At 34.6% G+C, this 22934-nt stretch overlaps 1 protein-coding gene across 1 annotated transcript; it reads left to right on the top strand.

Moving 5' to 3' along the window:
* Positions 1 to 7815: 7815 nt before the first annotated feature.
* On the top strand, positions 7816 to 21799 carry LOC118186491 (uncharacterized). The gene is made up of 5 exons (XM_085814241.1): positions 7816 to 8041; positions 8212 to 8322; positions 15913 to 16060; positions 18878 to 19048; positions 21674 to 21799. The coding sequence occupies exons 2-5, from the start codon at positions 8260 to 8262 to the stop codon at positions 21742 to 21744; spliced, it is 453 nt and encodes a 150-aa protein (XP_085670367.1). The 5' UTR covers positions 7816 to 8041; positions 8212 to 8259; the 3' UTR covers positions 21745 to 21799.
* Positions 21800 to 22934: the final 1135 nt, after the last annotated feature.

The raw sequence follows: 22934 nt of genomic DNA, 5'->3' as shown, positions 1-22934 counted from the left end.
CATACTCATAATGGCAATTTGTCTAGAACCAGAAATTTCCACAATGGGTGCATTAGTTGAAATACATGCCTCCTTGGCCAGACTGTCAGCCCTCTCATTACCAAAAAACCCCACATGCGCTTTAATCCAATGAAAAGAAATCGTAGAACTGATAGGTTGCAACAGAAATTTAATATCCACAATAATACAGTTAACATTATCGGGCCAAGAGAGCGACTGGAGCAAAGAAAGACAATCAGTATACAAATTTATAGTAACACATGTTTTAATATTCATTTTAATCCATTTCAAGGCCTTTAAAACAGCAATACATTCCGCTTGAAATACTGAATTATAAGAATTCAATCTATATAAACCATAATAAATTTCAACATCATAGAAATATACAACAAAAGCAGCTCCAGTACACCCTCCTAACCCCGAACCATCCGTATAAATATCATATATTCCAATTTTTGGAATTTCTCTTTAAAAACCCATAACTGATTCTATTTACAGGGTGTAATAAATGTACATTAAATTTTTCAAAAACATATTTAGTAATAATATTAGAATCAAAACAAATCATATCAATATTTCCAGAACGTAAAAGATATTTCTTGTAATAAAATTCGTAATAAACTGAGAGGGGAGGCAGTCCGGCCAATACACAAACCACCTCCGTGGGGACTGTCCTAAAACAGCGAGTAATTGCAAGACTCCAAGCTCTCTGTATAGAATCAAACTTCATCCGGAGCCTCACCAGCTCCCCCGCTCTGGAACCCCAGGCGCCAATTCCATACATCACAATAGGTAATATAACGGCTTTATATAGAACCAATAGTATACCAGATCTCTTAGCAAAAATATATCGCCCGCAAATTTCCTTCTGTAGGCAAGTAAAAGCTGATCTGTTCTTCGCTGCACGTTCTTAAAGCGTTCAACAAAAGTGAGCTTACAGTCCAACACAACACCTAAATATTTCATATTTTCTGTAAATTTAATTCTCTTATTATGATATCGAATTCGAGGAAGTCTCACCACACGTCCTCCCCTCGGGAAAAACATAGCCTGTGTGTTATGCATATTAAAATTAAAATTTTCACCATTACTCTGATTACGAAAAATTGCACAGGTCTCATCGAACAATTTTTCCAGTTTTTCAAGTGAGTCCCCCCTAAACAATGCAACGACGTCGTCAGCATAAGCAACAAGTTCCACATTGCCAGAAAATTCACTTTGAAGCAATTTATTCATAATCACGTTCCAGAACAGAGGAGCGCTGCGGGAACTCTGCGGGCAGCCTTTACTAATTTTAAAAGTGGACCCATATTTACTTTCCGAAAAGCAATTAAAATACACTATTCTACTCTTAAAATAATCCAAAATCAAATAAAAAATATTTCTGGGTATATACAAATCTTGAAGAGTCCCCAATAAAGAGACCCAATCCACGTTATCAAATGCAGAAGCGATGTCAAAAGAGACAAGAAGAACGTGCTGGTTAACCCTATGTTCTCTAATATATGAGAAAACTCGAAAAAGAGCATCATCGGTACTTCGACCAGGAACAAAACCACATTGACTATCATGGAAAGGATTATATTTAAAAATATAATGCATTATCCGATTAGTTATCAATTTATCAAGAACCTTTTCAAATATCTTTAATAAAGCAATTGGCCTTGATTGGCTTCTATCGACCAGTGTAACAAACTGTTATTTTACATTTCTTTACTTATCATCGTGTCAAAAGTCAGCAAATTATGCCATTGTTAGTACTGGATGAAGCGGCGAGCTATACGAGCTACTGGTCCCAAGAAAGATAGTCTCAAGGGGATGCTAAATAGCCAAAACTGAGCGGCTTATATACTTTAAAATGAGCGGCTTATATACTTCATATGAAAAGGAGCCAGATATGCTTTTTCCTGGTACCTCTAGTGATGTCACAGTACAAAACATACTGTGGAATTTTAATTTAATCTCATACAGGTTTAAAGAAAAGACTTTCAATTCAAAATTCTCTTTTCTTTTCGCGTTCCTTACTTTCCTTTTTATTTTTTATTTCTAAAAGGATAATGTAACAAATATTAATCTAGTGATGTTGCCTTTGGGCCTGCATAAAAAATGGAAATAACTCATGTACTTTTAAAACCAAGCAATAAAAGTCATCTCAGTTTGGCATAAATTTTGAAAGGGTCTATCAGATTTTATGGCGATCATGCACAGGTTCCTCTTCTTCAAGAACGAAAACATTTTGGACGAAGGTCTATGCCAAACTAAAGTTGCTTTTTTTGGGTGGGGGCGGCCAATTTGAATTTTACAATGGCACATGTCTCTTCCATTCAAACCATGCACTTATTTTATCTTTTAGTTTTGATTCATTAGTATATTATGTAAAGTCTTAAGCAGGCATATGCATGAATTGAACTGGTAAATAGCTGATATTTTCAACCCGGTTATTTCAAGAGTATATCAGATACGGATGCAAGGGTGGGCAGTAACTCTAAAATCACTACTATTTAGTACGGACTCATTCGAATATTGTTAGGGAGAGTTCAGACTATACAGATGTAAGGCTTAAATGCATCAGCTTCGTTCATACTTGTGAAGTAAAATTTAAGGAAGGAAGGGGAACATGTCCAGAAAGAAAATTAAAGGCAAAGTTCTATTGCGGCAAGGCAAAATTGTACTCCTACAATGCGCTGAGCCCATCCGGCTTAGTGGTTAGTAACGCTGACTGCCCTACCGACAGGCTCGGCCTCGAATCCCGGAGAACACATGGATATTTATAAGCGTTTAGTGTCTTTACGCCAAAGGGGCACTCAAAATACACAGTGACCCGAAAGTCCTTTCGAGAGGTTGCGTTAAAAGACCCAGACACCGCTTCCGGAATGTTCTCCCTGAAAACTATGGTAAAGCTTAACATTTAGTGTGGCGGGATTATAACGGTGCAACCAATGATGCATTTCGGTTGTCCCACCCTCTTCTAGCTGTATCTGTACCTGAACGAATGTGCTGCTGACTTAGGGTTCTTACTCGTATAAGAGGTTCGCGTAACGATGAATAGTTAGAAACATTTAAATAAAACCTTAATTAAACCGGCTTTCTTAACATAGCGCAATAGCTAGTTACACAGAAACGAAGGTCAGGATTATACTGTTGTCTCTTTCTTCAAAATAGGCATATCAAGGAAGTTGCCAGCCTTCCCCAGTTGCGTTCGTAATTCAATTCATCCTCATCCCTTAGCACTTATTTTCTCCACTTGATTTGGGACTGCAGTTCCAGTAAGCCTTCATTCGCGCGCTCTTCATGAAGCTACACGTGCTAAACGGAAATAAAGTGGTGGAAAAAATTAAGCAACTCGACTCGAAGGAACTTTTTCCATAACTGTTGTTTCCATGGTTACGAGTCAAAAAAGGCGGCGATAAATAACCTCTTAATCCCTATTTTAAAATAACTGACTATAGTAGTGACCATAAAGCTCTCGTCTGAACGCTTCCTTGCACGAGATAATATTCAGGTGAATTCGTACACAAAAACCGTGAACAATTGCCCATGTTTTCAGTGTTATTTCATTATTAAGTATCTATCCCCCTGTAGAAAACATATCTTTGGCTTACTAGTGTTATCTCGAATCAGTAGTATGCAAGACATTGCCTTTATTATTATTATTACTATTATCATTGGTAAGGGAAAATTTTCGAGTAAATTCGAAGTTTTAAATCTATAAGCCCAGTGACAGTGTATTATCGATTTCAGCTTTTGATGCATCTTCAAGGAGAAGAAGAAAAGGAATTATGTATATATATTATATACTTCTCTGTCATCATGAAATGGTGCTATTAAAATGCAGCGTTTTTTTTATATATAGTTTAAGACATGAAAAACTTCATGTTTATAGAAGATTCTTAATGCAATGCACGCTTATTTTTTATGATATATGCTGAATCTGCTAATGTTTCATACACAGTTTAATTAATAATTTCTTTCTGCTTTGCTACTAAGCAATAGATAGCATTTTAAATCCAATAACTCAGAATGTGGTTTAAGGCAGCAATTCTCAAAGTCTTGTAGAGACATTAGGTTATTTCGAAGCAGTAGACGTGAAAAATGAGCAATGCCCTCGCCGGGACTCGTACCACGGACCTCTCGAATACGCGCCGAGGGTGCTGGCCACTACACCACGAAGACATTCTAAGAAGGCGAGAGAAATATCTTATAGTCTGTTATTCGGAAGAGCACCTGGTAAAAATTGTGAGGTTTTTGCCGTAAAAGCTCAAAAATCGCTGAGTGTGCATGCTGCTGTGTGCGTACATGTTCGTTACGGATTGGATGCACAGAGAACCGATGATAGATTGATAAAATTTATTTTCGTGAAAGAAACACTTTACAGTTCCGGAGCTTTCCACAGAAGCCCTGGAACAGCTCTTCTTAGTATCACATAGCAGTAGTTACACGTCAAACTGCTAAGAACATTCAACACAACGCAATGCAAAAGACATTTTAAAGGCGAAGCTAAAAGGTACATTGTCTATGCTCCTGATCACTTCAATGGTTCTCGTAAGTATTTTTACATAACATGGATATTTTTACTAACCTTTGCGAATTCAACCAATAAAAATTGCCTAGTTATCCAACCCTTACGGTCAACCGTTCATATAACGGTTGATGTAGTTTTAATCACACTGCTTTTCAAATACCGTCAGATTCTCTGAGTGGTACACCTTGCACACACACACATCGAAGAATATCACCCGTATGGATTGGGCAGCATTCTCACCGGACTTGAATCCAGTAGATCACTTGTGGGACATGCTTGGCCGACGAGCTGCAGCCCGTCGAAATTTAACTTGCGTTGTGATCTAGCCCGTTGAAATTTAACTTGCGTTGTGATCTAGCCCGTTGAAATTTAACTTGCGTTGTGATCTAGCCGTTCCTCAATAGATACTAATGACGGCTAGCTCTAAAAGGATTTATTAACAGAGCACATAGAAACGGTTAAAAAAAATGAAACATATACCAAATGGAACATCAAACATTAGAATTACAGAGACATCTAGTACATGGTAACCTATCATCATGGCGGCTGGAGGTTTTCCTCTTCGCCACTAGATGGCGTTCAATACAATAGTTCGGTTACAGTTAAATACACTCATGTCCATAAATTAAGGATAATGCAAAATCAGGGAAAGGAAGAGTTAGAAGCAAAACAAATTTGACTTATTTGTAAAGCTTATTTATTAAACAAAAGGTAAAGAGCAAAAAAAGATGCTATATGTTTGATATTATTAAAAAAAATAGCGATTTTTTACAAAAATTACAAAAAAAAAACCTATTTACAAAAAACCAATATTACATGGTTGGTATGATTGTTAATACATTGTATGTCTCCCAGACGATGCAATACAGTCCGTACAACGCCTAGGCATGCTGAGTATCAAATTATCGACCTGATCTTGGAGGATATTACACCACTCAAAAAGCAATGCTCTCCGAAGTTCCGATAGACATGTAGGAGGAAGTTGACGGGCTGCAGCTCATCGGCCAAGCATGTCCCACACGTGCTCTACTGGATTCAAGTCCGGTGAGAATGCTGCCCAATCCATACGGGTGATATCCTCCGATTGAAGGCATTCGCTTACGATGTTTGCACGGTGAGGACGGGTGTTGTCATCCATAAACACAAATTATACGCCCATGGCGCCCCGAAACAAACGTACATGTTGTTTCAGAATGACGTCCCGATAGATTTGGCTTGTCATGGTTCCAATTTGAACATGCAGGTCAGTTCTGGAAGCCAGAATAATTCCACCCCAAACGAGCACTCCTGTACCACCGTAACGGTGTCGTTCAATGATGTTTTCTTGGTGGTAACGGGTACCTGGAGCTCTCCATATGAAAGTCCGGCGAGAATCAGACTGCAAGCTAAACCTGGACTCGTCGGAAAACATCACACAAGCCCACTGTTGCGGTGTCCGCAATGCATGCTCTCTACTCCAGGCTAACCGCAGACGACAGCGAGTTGCAGTAAGTGGAACGCATTGGCAGGTCTACGAACACATAGACCAATCTGCCCTAAGCATCTGTTCACGGTCTGCCTTGAAGTCGTACCAATGGATGAAGAGAGCTGACGAGACAGGTCTGAGGCTGTGCTCCGCCTGTTTCTTTTGGCAGTAACTGCCAAATACCGGTCCTCATTCGGCGTTGTAACTCTGGGGCGACCGGTGCTGTAACGTCTACTCACATTACCATCATCTTGGAATTGTTGCCAAAGCCTGGAGATGACACTCTGGGCAATTCCAAGTTCGTCTGATACTTCCAGTTGGGTACGCCCACATTCCAGACGGTCGATAAGTCTACCACGTAAAAAATCATCCAAATGCGTCCTTTGTGTCATAACTATTCGGTTATTGCACTGTAAAGCTTATATAGCGCCTGCGAACAATTTTACTTCTTTGCCTATATTCCTTATATATCACTCTCTTACACTCTTGTCATTGTGACGTACCATCGGTGTCATCTGGTTACTTCCTGAAATTTGCATATGATTCTTGAAGATGTGTGTAGTGATTTTACAAGTGATATATTTATTGCAGAGTTCGATTTACGCGTGACTCCGAATTATCCTTAATTTATGGACATGAGTGTAGTTCTGTTACAGCGTTTGCTATGTCTCGAAAGCGCAACTTAGGATATAGATTAGATTTATTCTAACAGCTAACAGGATTAGCATTATTCTAACATACGTATATTTACAGAAAATTGAACTTTTCCTGAAATAACATACCAATTTTTTTTTTCATATTTCGATTCTACGACTCAAATTATGCCAAAGTGCTAAGTTTTGTAAAAATCGCACGTGTACTTTTTAAGAAATTAGCTCTGAAGATATACGTGAATTTACATACTGCCGCGTTTTGAAATACTTTGTTTGTTCTCTTTGGCATTTTTCCGAAATAAAGCAATTTCTTTACAGCGAATACTTGCTAAGGAAGAAATCCTTCAGCTTTTACAATCATTAAAATCCTGTGCAAATTTCTCAGTAGTTTGTTTTGGTTCAGAATCGTAGCTCCTGCATGTCTAATTATCATTAGTATGCCACTTCTTTTCTTAAACTTCTCAAATATTCTGTGCTAGCATTAAAAGCTTCGGTATCAGCAATAGTATCCGGAGTAATTTTTACAAGGCCATCATGCAGTCGCCTTGCCAGTCTCACAAATGATGCCTTCATAAACATTGTTAGTAGCTAACGTTTGCTCAGTTTTCCAAATGAGCAGTAATCTCTCCTCATTCTTCAATCGCCTATGAGCTTTGTTAATTGTCTACCACTCCTTTTGCAACATTAGCATCTTTGTTCGTGTCCTTATTTTTGAGAAAAGTGCAGATTGTTGATTTTACCACATTGTTGATTGCACAGATTGTTGATTATACAACATCACATATGTTGTACGCATAGCATTGTCATTGATTAGTAAACTGAACTGTCAGAGACATGAATCCCATATTCATATTTATCTATAATTTCTTTCTTCACATCTAGTCATTATTTATTTTTTTTCATTTTGTTACTATCACTACCCTCTTTTCCATGTGGTATCTTAATTAATTATTTATATTACAAAATACTGATCACAATAAAGTTTAAGGTGAAAATTAAAGTCGAAAAAATACAACGCCGGAACGAAAGCTACATATCAATAAGCAGTTTCCAGCCGACATTTCCGCCTTGTCGCCCTACGGTGTTCAAATGCAGATGTTTCGTTACAACTTCATTTAAAGTGAAACTCACACGTCACGTGATCTTCTGCATTTTGGAGTATCATTTGCCGCGGGCTTACTTGTTCATATCTCGTGATATCTTTCGTTGAAATTTGTGAACCGATTTCTTCGTGATCCAAAATTCCTTTGTAATTAAAATAGATCTCCATTTAATTCCGCTAATACTTCCAGCTTGATAAAATTTCTTAATACTTTCAATTTTATTCGAAGCAGAAGATGCTTCACTCCGTTGTTCATTCGTTCAAATCACTTTAACGCGTGATCATATCCATATACCGATGTAAGCTAAAAATTAATTTTCTCTTACAAAAGCAACAATTTATGCATAATAGATATTTTTCGTCTTCAGTACATAAATTCTTTTAGTAATACATTTAAATTTTGCAATTAACCTTCATTTTCATATCTAAATTTCGACTTTTATGTTCATGATTATTGTTTTTTCCACAGAAGAAGCAAGTGTGCGAGTTCTCCATATCATATGAGGCGGTTAATCAAATGGCGGACGAGAGATGCGATGAAAACTGTGTCAGAGAAAGCAAGTACGAAGGACTTAAAAAGGTCAGGTTTTCAGCTTTTACATCATGTATTCCCCATTTTCTTCTTTCAATCAAAAGAGATTTTTTTGGGGGGAGGAGAGAAAAGTATAAAGGAAGTGTATACTTCCATTGACCAATCCATTAAACGAAGAAAAAAATAGCGTACCCATGTTGGCATTTATAGTTTGCCTTATTCTTCATAGACACTAAATGTATATAGAAAGATTTGTTATTAATATTTTTTATATAATGAATAATCTTCTTACTCTTTTGCTGTTATAAAGACCGTGGTGCTAAGCAGATATCTTTTCACCTCAGAATTGTATATAAGTATATTAGTGACTGAACAATAGCTGTAGATAAACATTAGGGTTCTTTTTATTTGTTTAAAACTCATTTCGAGCTTCACTTAGGTGATTATCCTCCATGAAGGTAAAAGGAATTATCTCGTGATATAATATAAAAGGAACCATACGTGCTAAATATAAAAGGAATTATCCGTGTGTTATCTCGTAATGTAAGTTGTTAGCATGTCCAGCTAGAAATTATCACTAATTGTATGCGTAGTTCGCATTTTGTTCTTGCATTCTTAAAACCGCTAATTGTAACTCTGTCGTTTTACTTTGTGCTGTGTTGTGTTCGAAAGTTCAAACCGCCGAATAAAGGTTAAATTTACAGTCCACTCGCATTGATGTATTCTTAGGTTTATTAATTTAAAGTTAAGATACCGCTTCGCTACATTATTTGGTCGTCATACGCCGGAGCTTCGAGTAAAACCCGCGCTTGTGAATAAGAATTCTACGTGTCCGTAATGGAGTTGATAATGAAATTTCGGTTTAGAATTCTCAAGACTTACGGAATGCATACAATGTTCGAGGTGAGTGAAATAGCTAACGCATTTTAATTGCATTTGAGATTTCCTTATTGCTACTATTGTTATGTTTAAAGTATTAGTAAAATCGAGAATTTAGAATATTTTCAAAATGTCAGATATAGAAAAAAAGCGAAAGAAAATTTTGAAAACACAGTTAACTAAATTCATTGAGAGAATAGATTATGATAACTTAGATAATGCTGAAGCTGAATTAATCTTAGAAAAATGTAAAATCTTTAAGGAAGATTTTAAATCTCTATTTAGAGAAATTTATACAAATTGTGATGATGAAAAAATAGACACTTTCGTTGACGAAGAACAGTCGATTTTAGAGAAAATTGAGGAGGTTCACTTAAAAATTATTCGTAAGTTAAAGGTTTACAAGGTCGTAAATGCAAATGGCGACAAACCTGTCGTACCTGAATCAATCTCTGAAAGTTTAAAGTTACCAAAATTATCTTTACCCCCATTTAGCGGAAATTTAACTGAATGGATAACATTTAAAGATTTATTTAACGCTAGTGTTCGCAACAATCCAAATCTTTCTGGAGCTCAAAAATTACAATATTTAAAGAGTTCTTTGAAACATGATGCTTATCGCATTATTCAGTCAATTCCCATAGCTGATCAAAATTTCAGTATTGCTTGGAATTTACTAGAAGAGAGATTTTCTAATAAGAGAGAACAGATATTTGCTTTTATTAAAAGAATTCTTAACGTTTCACAATTACAAACGGAATCTGCATCCTCGATATTAAGTTTAGTAGATAACGTAAACGAAATAACTCGCTCATTGGAAATATTAGATCAAAGGATAGATAATTTTAGTGATACTTTGTTGTTGTATATTATTTTGCAAAAACTTGACGTTTCGACAAAGTTGTGGTGGGAGCGTCAATTAAAAAAAGATGAAATACCAAAGTTGAATGACTTGATAGAATTTTTGAAGAATTACGCTAGAACATTACAGAACAGTAAACCTTTAGTTAGTAAAACGCATAAATCAGATAAACCAGTGTATAATAGGGTTACTTCTCTGATTTCTAATTCTACCTGCTTATTTTGTAAAGAAGATCATTTTTTATACAGGTGTTCTAATTTTTTAAATTTACCAGTGCGAAAACGAATAGAGTTTGTTAAGGCTAATAAACTTTGTTTTAATTGCTTGTCTAATGTCCATAAAGTTAAAATGTGTAAGAGTGCAAACACCTGCAAGCATTGTTTTAAGCATCATCATAGCATTTTGCATTTAGAAAATAATTTCAAACCAAAAAATGCATCTAGATTCCCTTCACCGGAAGCACAAGTGTTTGTTCCGAAATCGCAAATTAAACCAGAAAACAACTTGAGTGAGGTTTCTCCAACTGTTTGAGCAAACAACTATGAAAATAAACATTTTGGAGCTCATGCTAATGGTAAACGTAGTCATGTACTTTTGTGTACTGCTTTAATTAAGGTTCAAAACTCAAACCAGGAATTCATAAATTGTAGATGTTTACTAGATTCAGGCAGTGAAAAATCATTCATTCGTCGGAAAACAGCTATCAATTTAGGATTGAGCATAAAGGATTCGAAGATATTAGTGTCATGCTTAGGTACTTTCAATACAACTACTACTGGAGAAGTTGACTTGTTGTTTACACCTCATTTTAATACTAATTACAGAATTTCAACATCCGCTTACATAATAGACAAAATTACAGGAAACATTCCAAGTGTAACTTTACCTTTGAATTTATATGAAAATTTCCAGGATTTAACTCTAGCAGATCCTACATTTCATGAATCGGGAGAAATTGATATTTTACTTGGAGTTAATGTATTCCTTACTTTAATAAATGGCGAGGTAATTAAAAGGGGCAAAAATCTTCCATTTGCATGTTGTTCTAAGTTAGGATGGATAATTGCTGGAACTACACATTTTGAATTCCCAAACCGTAAGCAGGTTTCAGTCAATACGCTAAACGTAAACACGGAGGAATTAGTTAAATCATTTTGGGATTTGGAACAAATTCCCACATCGAAACCTTTAACTAAAGAGGAAAGATTGTGTGAAAATCATTTCGTGGAAAATCACGTGCGTAGTGAAAAGGGTCGTTACTCAGTAAAACTGCCATTCAAGCCTAAAAGAAGTGAGTTGGGTAATTCCAGACCATCAGCCTTTCGCAACTTTCTTAGTCTGGAACAAAAATTAATAAAAACTCCTGAAGTATATCAACAGTATAAAGACTTCATGTCCGAATATTTATCACTTGGACACATGGAAGAATTATCCGATGATAATCCAGATAAAGTAAATTTTCATTATTATATACCTCATCATCACGTGCTAAAAGAATCCAGTCTTACCACAAAATTACGCGTCGTTTTCAATGCTAGTGCCAAAACTACATCAGGGATATCGCTTAATGACACGCTAATGAATGGTCCCAAGGTACAAGACGACTTATTTACTATTCTTTTGAGGTTTAGATGCTATCCCATAGCCATTACTAGCGACTTATTGAAAATGTATTGACAAGTTCAAATTCATGATGAAGATCGCGAATTCCAAAAAATATTTTGGAGAGATGATCCATCGAAGCCGATTAAAACTTACAGGTTGTGCACAGTTACGTACGGCACTACTTCCGCTTCATACCTGGCTACTCGCGTACTCAAACAACTAACAATTGACGAAGGAACTAAATTCCCAAAGGCAGCTGAAATAATATTACACAATTGTTATATTGATGATGTCCTATTTGGTTCAGACACAGTAGAAAACGCAGTAGAGTTAATTTCACAACTGAGTGAACTTTTACAAAAAGGTGGCTTTCAATTGCATAAATGGTGTACTAATGATCGCTCGATTTTGGAAACTGCTTTGAGTGCTCGGAACTCAAATTCTTCATGTGCAGTAGTTGATACTAAATCAATAAAATTATTGGGTTTGGAGTGGTATCCAACGCAAGACGAGTTTACTTGCCACTTTGGAAATTTCGAAAACAGAGAGTGTTCTACTAAAAGAATAATTTTATCTTCTATTTCGAAAATCTTTGATCCACTTGGTTGGTTAGCACCTTTTATAGTTGCAGCAAAAATCTTGCTTCAAGACATATGGAAATTACAAATCTCGTGGGATGATCCCTTGCCAGATGAAATCAATCAAAGATGGAAAATCTATTGTGAAGATATCGCAAATCTTGAATGCATTCATATTCCTAGGAGAGTATTATTGCCCAAATCTACAAATGTAGAACTTCATTGTTTCTGTGACGCATCAGAGAAAGCTTACGCCGCAGTAATTTATTTAAAGTCTTCAAATCATTCTTCAATTTCGGTGCAGCTACTAACATCAAAAACTCGCGTAGCTCCCCTGAAAGTAATCTCTATTCCTCGTTTAGAACTATGCTCTGCAGTTCTATTAGTGCATTTGGTTCAAGCTGTGCAGAATTCATTGCAAATTCATGTTGACAGTATTTACGCATGGAGTGATTCATTGATAGTTTTGTCCTGGATACAATCAGAACCAACACGCTGGCAAACCTTCGTAGCCAACCGCGTTTCAGAAATTCAATCAGTCTTACCTTCATCGCATTGGAATCACATAAAAGGAAAGGAGAATCCAGCTGATTGCGCATCAAGAGGTCTTTTGCCTTCAGAACTTTCTACTCATGACTTGTGGTGGACAGGTCCTCAGTGGCTTAATTCAAATAATATTCCGTTCTCTATCAACTTACCATTTTCAGAAGAGTCTTTAAGGGAACAACGGAAAAATATTTCTTGTTCAATTGGAACAGTCGCTTCGCAAATTCCAGTCCTTAATGAAGTTTCATCATTTTTGAAACTTAAAAGAATCATCACATGGTGTTTTCGGTTTGCGAATAATTCAGCTAAATCTACCGCAACAAGAATTAAGGGTTACCTTAAAACCGAAGAATTGCAATACGCTAGAAATGCAATTGTTAGAGTAGTTCAAATGGATGAGTTTTTTAATGAATATAATCTTCTGAAAAAGAATCAACCGTTAAACTCAAATAGTAAGATCCTTTCTTTGAACCCGTTTATCGATAAGAATGGACTTATACGCGTTAAGACAATCCAACATCGCGCAGGACAGAAAATATCCTATTTTGTTGCCCAAGAAATATCACATAACACAGATTATTGTGAATCATTTTCATGAATCCCATCTTCATGCAGGCCCCCTGCTATTGCTATCAGTAATTAGAAGAGAATTTTGGATAATCCACGCTAGGTCAGTTGTAAGACAACAGATTTGGAAATGTGTGAAATGTCATCGTGTACGAGCTAAAACATCTACCCAGATAATGTCTGATTTACCATCGTCTAGAGTCGTTCCGTCAAAGGTTTTCTCCAAAGTTGGAATTGACTACGCCGGGCCATTTCAAGTGAAGCCCAGGCAAGGTCGAGGAGTAAAACCAATGAAATGCTACATTTGTGTATTCGTGTGTTTTACTACAAGAGCTATACATATTGAATTAGTAGGTAATCTTACATCAGAATCATTTATTGCCGCTTTAAAGCGCTTTGTGTCTCGAAGAGGAAAACCAGGAACTTTTTCCTAGCTCAGATAATATTGTGCGTATCGTGAAGATCAAAACCGCTAACGGAGTTTTCACAAGGCCAATTCACAAACTTAGTGTTTTGCCTATCAATGATTAAGTTTTTTTTCCTAAAGCATTATAACTTTGTACTTTGCTTTAGCTATATAAGTTCCTGAATTGTATCAAGGCTTCTGTGCATCTGTTTTGAGAACAATTTAGTTTCATTGCATAATTTCATATTATGTTTTCTTGTGAATATTTTGATGATACATTTTTGCATAATTTAATATTGTTATGATAATTTCATTTTGTAAAAGCTATTTAGTTTGAAACGATGTTTCAACGCCGGGCGGAATGTTTCAGCCACCAGAGCTCTCTGCCTGTCTGTGAGATATTATTTCGCAATGCGCAGATTGTATGCGTAGTTCGCATTTTGTTCTTGCATTCTTAAAACCGCTAATTGTAACTCTGTCGTTTTACTTTGTGCTGTGTTGTGTTCGAAAGTTCAAACCGCCGAATAAAGGTTAAATTTTACAGTCCACTCGCAGTGATGTATTCTTAGGTTTATTAATTTAAAGTTAAGATACCGCTTCGCTACACTAATGTTTCTTCGACTTCAGTAATAATTAAATAAAAGCATATTGAACTGAATTACACTTCATGAATGGGTTAGCAATAATGCTTAAAACAGAGATAAAACTTTCCTGATGGTATATAAGAACGCATATCCATTGTAAAGCATAAATGTTTCTTGGTGGAAAAGATTTCAATATATTATTTTAATCTTCAACAGCTATAAATACATTATAACATCTTATAAAAAGATAAAAAAAATTATTATAAAAAGATAAAAAAAATTATTTATAAAAAAATTATTAAATCTTCCGTTCGTATACCAGAACTGTCCGAATATCTAGAAGAATAACAGTGATCACTTCCTCCAAGTTGTTTCGAAATATGGTCCATCCTTGATCAAGGGGGTTCAAATCAGAGAGAAAACTTGACCGGCATATTTATTTTCTAGGAATCCTTTCAGTAAGAAAATTCGACAAAGTGTACCCTTATCCTCAATCAGGAATCATATCCTAATGCTCCCTTTGAATTGTTGAACATATTAAAGCTCAATGACATCATGATTACTTTGGGCTGCCAGGTTATGTATGTATGCTAGCTGGACATGCTAGGACTATACGTAAGCCACTATTATTAGTTTATGCTTTATTCTTTTCCTTGGTTACCTGATTAGTTATACTTAGATGATATTTCAGTTTAATATGTTTACGTATGAGATGTGTTGTGAATAAAAATAAGAAAAACTTGGACAACATAGTCTTCATGTGAGAATCACGTTTATTCTTTAGTGTGATATAATATTATTTTTTATGATATTGCTGTTGAAATGAATTTTAAGGTTTAAGTGCGAAGAACATGATATTTAATAAATAAAGATAACACACAAAACGTTAATAAAATGCCCTTTTAGGCGTAATATAAAATCTGAAAGCTTTCGGGTTTTTTTCGGGGGCGGGGCTAAATTTGTATAATTCATTATTTTATTCTCTGTTTTCATAAACTTTCATTCATTTAGATAACGCTATTTAGATCTTTCAAGAAAATAACAAAACAAAATATTTTAAACAATAAGGCAATACACAACACATGGCAAAAATTATTATGACCCTCTAAATGTGGTCATACCCTCAGGCGTTAAGAACACATGGTGGATCACAAGCCTTTGGAACTCTGGGAACACTGCCATCTGTATTTGACCTACAAGGGATAGACCTATAATTCTGTTTTACTAAACATTATCTAATACTATATTCATTTAGTATATAGTATTTTTGTATCCACGAAAAGGCCAAAGTTCCCCAACCTGGAACTCTGATTCTCACTTTCTTAACCCTACCTTTTGAACGCTCCATCACATATGTTGTACGCATAGCATTGTCATTGATTTATTAACCAGTCTTGGAAGTTCTAAAAGAGCTTATGAAAGGTTTCGTAATTAATAAACATTGCATAGTGCAACATTTTTCTATAACTAACAATTTTCCTTTAATTTTGAGACGGCGTATTTATGTGAAACTTTTGTTTTCTAAAACATAGTAACTCGCATGTATCAATAGTTTACTTTTTATTTATATTAGTGAAAAAATAAATGAATCATGAGCATTTTGTATTCCAGGCAGAAAAAATTCTCATAGCACAGTTACAGAGTCTGTCTTCAAATCCAAAAAGTGGTCTTAAAGCGGATATGAACACTTTCGATACGAAGCATATGGCTACATGCAGAGCCGGTTTCCATTTTGTCAAATCCTTTTTTAAAAGGTGTTGTAAGTATAGTTTTGTTCTATTTCACCTTTAAACCGAATTAAGTAAAACATGGTTGCACTTGAACGTTGTTGAACGTATCTTTCTAAGACGACCATCGCTATGGAAGATCAAAATCATCTAGAATCGTGGCTGCCTACCTTAGAAAGGGTTCATTGCAAATAAAAAAGTATTTAAAAGATAAAATTTCGTGTTAAAACAAAAGGGAAAAGCTAAATACATTAAATAATGTAGAGGTAGATTCTTCGACTCCATTTACTTCTACTTCAACTCAGTAAGGCATGATGAAGTAGCGCAGCTTGCATTTATTTCCTATTAGTAAAATAAAGCAGTAATTATGCTTAACTTGTGCTCTATCATGTTCTTTTGAAAGTAAATCCTACAATAATGTTTCACTTAAAATTTTGCTCAAAATTCTCATATCATCTCACAAGATATAGAGCTTTACCTAAAATTTCCATACTAAAGATAATTCTAACGAACGAAAAATTACATTGGCATCTATTAGCCTTCTATTATATATTTCTTCTTAGATCTTCTTTTACATCTATTAGCCTAGCATTTATTGTGATACACATTTATGGCTGATATACAGTGTATACGGCTATTTATGTTAACATTTTAGAGCAAAGATTAGAGAAATCAAGAAAAAGATATCAGTTAATTTTTACGTAGAGATGGCAAATATATTTATTTTAACGGATTTGGTTTTGTATTGTCATCTTACAAAATTAAAATCTGTCTTACACAGTATTAATTGGTTAATTTCTTTTATACAGTTTTATATCTTTTCATTTAATTTTCACATCAGCTCTAATTCTCTTAATAACTGCATAATCTGTATTATGATATAAATGGTTTAATAAACTTTTCAAAAACAAAACTCTCAAACAATATGGTAAGGCTTTCGGTTTAAACACTGCATTTCTTTGTTTCTAAGTTACTCTTTTTTCCCCCTATGTAAATGTCTCTCAAATGAGTCTTAAAATGCTGAGTCTTAATATAGGGATTTTCTCCTCTTATTAGTTATTCTGAAGAACTCAGTTTTTTAAAATTGCTAATTGCTGCCGTGCAAATCAACACAGTGTATAAACCGACCCCGAGATTTTAACTAATTTTATAATTCATTTTTAATTTTAGATACATCCGTCGCAAAAGTCGACTCTGTGTTTATGATAATCTAAGCTTTCGATTTTTATATGCAGAAAAAAGTATCCAATACCATAAATATGCTTCTTAATATTTAATAAAAATTCTTTTCCCCTTTTCTTTACTTACAATGAAAAGAAAAAGCAAGTTTTTTTTAAAATTCGGAATAGGTATGATGCTGACCAGCGTAGCAGATAGCACGCATTTAAATCCTATGCTGCTGGTTTTTTTTTTTTTTTTTTTTTTTTTTTTTAAGTTGTTACCAAATATTTAATTACCCACAGAATTCTTTTTCTTTTTCAAGTGCACGGGTTAATCCGGCTGTAGTTGACCATGAGATTATTGTAGGCCAAATAGATCGTTTAAATAATATCATGTGTTATTTGTTTTATTTTAACTAATAGTTTCAGGATTTGTTTTTGTGTAATTAAATTCATCACCATGCATTTTGTATATTTCTTATGTAAAATTATAGCGCTAGTTATTCTGAATCCAGCAACGCTTAAACTGTGAAAATAAAAAATAAAAAAAAGAACTCTCCTGGTCTCCTGAGTAAAAACTCTCCTGGTCGGCCTTGGCTTCGCCAAGGTCACTAAATCTGATAACTTCTCGTGACGGCATTCTGAACGTTTTGGGAATACGCATTTTTGATACTACAGAAGCAATTTTTCACGAAGCTTCTAGAAGGGCAAACCTATATAAGCGACCGTGTTTGAGCTGCACAGATCAGTTTAGGTCTGGGCTAATTTAGCGTGCGGTTCAGAGAATAAGCTGAATTTACTTAGTGGGTGATATCGGTAACCTGCTATATTTCTCATGTGTTAAGAAGAATTTGTTTTATATCTACGTCCTCTTTGAGTTATATACAGCTATTTATTTTGTTGTATATTGTTAGTAACTGCAGTAAGTTATTAATTTCTTCCTGCTCAATTGGCGTAAAAAGAACACCACGAACCTGTAGCACGTAATAATATAGCTATAAAGAAAACAACAGCGATGTTTGCCATTTATGCAGTTCCCTGGATCTTACTGCATGCGCTGTAATAATTTTAACCAGACATAAAAAACATCATATCTGCAGCATTAAGTTATTTTGGATTATGAATCACGTTTCTTACTTCGATTCTGACACTACAGGTATGTGGTAGAGTTTTAATTTAGTTAGCTAGTTTGTTTATTGAAGTCTGAATGTTCTTAAGATAACTACAGAACTGGCATCGCAACCATAGCAGTCAGTTATTTTAAATTACCAGTGCTATTGACAAAGTTTTAGTTTAATTAGCTTCTTACCATTGAAGTCTGAATGTCCTAAGGACAAATCATAAATTTCCATTATTGATACTGACGCTAGTTTTCCTGTCTCTACAAGTTGCGTCGGAAAATTTTAATTGTAATTTTAATTCTATCTATAAGTTCAAATCTAAACCAATATTTGAGCTCGATTTATTTACTTTCATTAGCTAATCTACTTTGGTAATAAATGTCTGAAGTCAGCGATCTCCTGCGTATTGCCTGGTAGTAAGTTAATATAGATAAACTTAATAAAGGCCAAGGTTTTATTTCGATGACGGATAAGAATTCCTTAAAATCTCACGATTTTTTTTTATTTCACCTTTCCATATTATTTATTGAAGCGATTATCATTTATTAATGTGGAATTTTTTTTCTAGTTCCTTGCCGGCCTGGTACTTATAGCAGGAATAATAGCAAAAGATGTGATTTGTGCAACATCGGTTTCTATCAGGAACATTATGGCAAACACGACTGTGATCGATGTGAAGAAGGTAAGACGACAGACAACTTAGGAGCACAGTCTAAAGACGACTGCGTACCAATAGAAGGTAAGACATTACGATTTAGTGAAGATGATTGGATCTTCTTCTGTGTAGATTCTGAGTACACTGCAAGAGGTACAATGAAATTACAGTGTAAGATATCTTGGAGTTTTTGCTTCGAGTTTGAGAATATAAAAAGTTTCAGAAACTATTTACTACAAAAGAACATGACGCAGAGTTATTTTACTCTCACCCTAATTTGTAACTGTAACTTTTAATTGCAAAATAACTTGATCTTAAATAAATTTTGCTCTCAGACAGTTCAAGTCCTTCAAAGGTTTTGAAGCAAGTGCAATTTAATTTATCATATTAAGTAAATATTATTCTTATGATCTGGGACCTTTAGTGTTACTTCTTTTCGTTAGATCTCACCAAGATATAAATGAGTTAACAGTATTTAAATCGGAATTTTTGAAAGTTTTATACTGAGAGCTTCAGGCAGTGACGCTCGACGTTGTACTTTTCTCTCCCCCAGCTCTTCTACATATAGGGTTTGTTCGGGTAGTAGTAGGACTGATTTTTCCCGCCAAAACGTGGCAAAGGAAGGGCATATTTCTGCGCTGGTTGGGTCGTGGGGATCATAGCTACAGGGCACCAGTTGCCAGTCATCTCCAAGCCTTCATGGAATGTATGTAGATCGAGTGTAAGGTGAGCCCCTTTCAAGGTGCCTTGTCAATTCCTCAATGAATCATTTGTTAGAGCAGCGTTACGCAGTGAAATTTTGCGTCAAACTGCGAGTGAGATCCATGACATGATCAAGACTGCTTATGGGAGTGAGGTCAATCAAGTATTTTTGAGTAGCACCAATTGTTTCGGGAGGGAAGAGAGAAAATTGAAAATGACCAACGGCCAGGACGAGCTTCAATGGCAAAAAGTGACCAAAACTTAGTAAAAGTGCGAAATCTTTTGAACTCCGATCGCCTCAGACTCAGAAAACGAGGCGCCCTCATCTGTTCAACAATAGCTGGACCATGGAGGCTCCATCACGACGATGCGCCGAGCCAAATCGCCTTTGCTTCCATGAACTTCCTGACCAAACATGGCATTACACAACTTCCCCACAGCGCAGATGTCGTTCCTTCAAATTTCTTCCTCTTCCCTCGACTGAAAAGGGTCATAAAAGGAGGGCACCATTGCTTGGTACAGGCCATTCAAGAGGCCGTAACGAGGGAGCTGAAGAGCATTCCAGTTTTTGCGTTCCAGGGAACCTTCAGTGAGTCGCTGGAAACGCTGTGTTATTGCAGAAGGGACATATTTTGAAAACTATTAAATCGATGTGTCAAAACTGTGACTAATTAAAAAAAAATCAGTTCTACTACTTTCCGAACAAACTCTGTAGTTCTTAGTAGTAGAAGTTCTTAGTAGTTCTTAGTAGTCTTAATCGGTAGGTAAAGTTGAGTACATTGAGGTTTAGTACTAGCCGAGGTAAATCGTGCACTTAACATTTGAGCCAAGGCCTAGTTTGTTTACTTAGTTAGGTAGTCTTTAGCATCGAATTAATTTAAAGATTAAGTTCACCTTTTCTCTTGCTGATATCCCGCAAGCAGCGGTGATTGAAACTGTAAGAATAAGTTAAGCATTTTTTTCATTTAAGTGTTTAATGAAAAGGTTGTTTTAATCTTCTTCGGTATAGATTAATTTCATAGACGGACCAATAACTTGCTTCATTGTCTTAGTAGGGCTTCAGAAACTTAAGTTAATTTTATAGGATAACTATACATACATAACTCACTAGTGTCAGCAGCAAACAAGAATTGCACTATATTGAATTCTTGCAATTTGGGGAAAATGCACGAAGCTTAGTTGACTAGCGTTATCCTAGATTTGTTTAACAAGTACATCAGGAGATCGCATCTGAAGGTCTTCAACCTGTTCACCAACTAACCCATAATTTTGGACGGAAAGCTTTTAAGAGGATTAAATTTGCAAAACCATCAATTAGAAACTTCTTGCCTTATCCAGGATCCTCTCCAAACTCAATAGTGATAGGCTGATAACCAGCCCACAAGGGAAGACCTCTAAACATTGAGGTTTATAGGTATGCTCTTTAATCAATTAACCATACTCGCAATTTTTCCCATACTACTTTAGGGATTACTTCTAAAATTAGAAGTGCCAGAACACAATGAAAGGCCGATTGGAAATAAAATAAATAAAATTTCGAAAAAATATAAATAATTGAAATTAAATAAAGAAATTAAAAAAACAAAAATTTAAATTAATTATATGTATTTAAAATAATAAATAAAAATGTTGGTTTTCACCTTACCTGGGCCTGAGATTTAATTCAAAATTCGTTAACTGTTAATTCAATATGTTTAAATGAAATGTAGGAAAATTGTGTATAATTTTATAATCCGTACAATGTAGTCATATGGTGTACCAGATTTTTAAAATAAACTTAGGCAATAATTTATAAACCAATTGTAATGATATATTTTCTTAATCAAGTACGTTTCAGTATCTTATTTATAATAATCTGTGAAATGTTGATATTGAGTTCTTAAGTCTAAAAACATAATTTAGTGGATGTTAAGTAAGTTCTTGCCACATCTAAATACATCATAACATAACAAACATCCTAAATTTTAATTCCACTATATTTATTCAGACTTTTTTCCTTTATCCTAGGTCAAGGACTTTTAAACGATATCAAGAATGGAATTGTGTCTTTATTTACTGGTGGAAATTCGAGGTTGTAAATTAAATAAAAACTGCACTCTGGTGCATAAATTTTATTTGTTCGACTCTTTCATGTCTAGTCAGGTTCCGTCTATAATGCTTATTTCTTAATTTTCACACAGTGTGTATCCGTGTAAATAAAAATGCAAATGTAATGTTTTTTAACATAAATCTTAAACATTAGCAAAATAAAGAATTATATTTGCATTTAAAATAAAATTTCTCCAATTTTCGGATTTATAAAACGGAAATTAAGCAACTTCATATTTTCCCAATGTATAAGGTATTCCATAATTTGAGCGTTTGGAAAAAAATCCATATGAACTGGCATAAGCTAAATTCCAGTTAAAAGTTTTATCGGTAGGTAGCATTGTATTGGTAAATTGGCAAATATTTGCAGTTTTAATTCCTTTAAAAGTATGTGTAACTGAGATCTTATGATAGACTTCTACATTATTAGTAGTGTTATATGTTCACAAGTAAAATAAATTACAGCAGAGTAATTTTAATTTTCCTTCTTCTGTCTTTAAAATACATTAAAAGCGTCATCTATTGATGAAAATTTGAATTAAAATATATGCTTATGCCAGAAATATCAGCTTGTGTGATAAGTCTTCGCATGCATTTTGATAGGCTAATTTTCTGATCTGAATTTCTAAAACTGTCCAAATTTATGGAACATATATACAATATCAAAAGTGAGAGAATAAATAAATGGAAAAAATCCGAATTTTAAATGATATAAATTGAATAAAAATAGTAAACAAGAAATTATGGACTGACCTATCAGATTCCAGTCCAAAGTTGCCTTAACAATGGATTCAAGTTTTTAAATTCTAGTACTTTTAAATTCTATCAAGCTCCCTTGAATATTCATAATAATTTTGGTAACTTGTATTTTGAACATCATATTAAGTTTAAATAGATTAAACTGCAATTAAAAAACTAAGTATTTAAAGATTTGATAGTGATTTAAATATATATAACATTTCATGAAAAGCAGTCAATGGGTGAATTTCTAGTTTTAGAAAACTGACGAGATTTTTAACAAACTGTTTCTGTAATATTTTTAAATGTAAAAAACAGTTATATCACAATAATAAAGAATTCAAAAAAGGGCATGCATATAGTTAAATAATACACCCAATATCTATATTATACAAAATTGTAAAAGTTTTGCTATGATAAAAGCACTTATTTTCCTTAAAAA

This window comes from Stegodyphus dumicola, chromosome 4 (genome assembly GCF_044657685.1).
Source record: "Stegodyphus dumicola isolate Sdum_Otavi_A_Nest chromosome 4, ASM4465768v1".
NCBI lineage: Eukaryota > Metazoa > Arthropoda > Arachnida > Araneae > Eresidae > Stegodyphus > Stegodyphus dumicola.
Note: the sequence above shows the minus strand (reverse complement) of the source record. Positions and strands in the feature narration are given on the sequence as shown.

What these genes read in the sequence shown, in the direction of transcription:
- LOC118186491 (XM_085814241.1), top strand. Translation starts at nt 8,260, where the DNA reads ATGGCGGACGAGAGATGCGATGAAAACTGTGTCAGAGAAAGCAAGTAC. An exon ending in AGTACGAAGGACTTAAAAAG is followed by an intron (nt 8,323 to 15,912) that starts GTCAGGTTTTCA and finishes TTTGTATTCCAG; the next exon opens with GCAGAAAAAATTCTCATAGC. An exon ending in CGACTGCGTACCAATAGAAG is followed by an intron (nt 19,049 to 21,673) that starts GTAAGACATTAC and finishes CCTTTATCCTAG; the next exon opens with GTCAAGGACTTTTAAACGAT.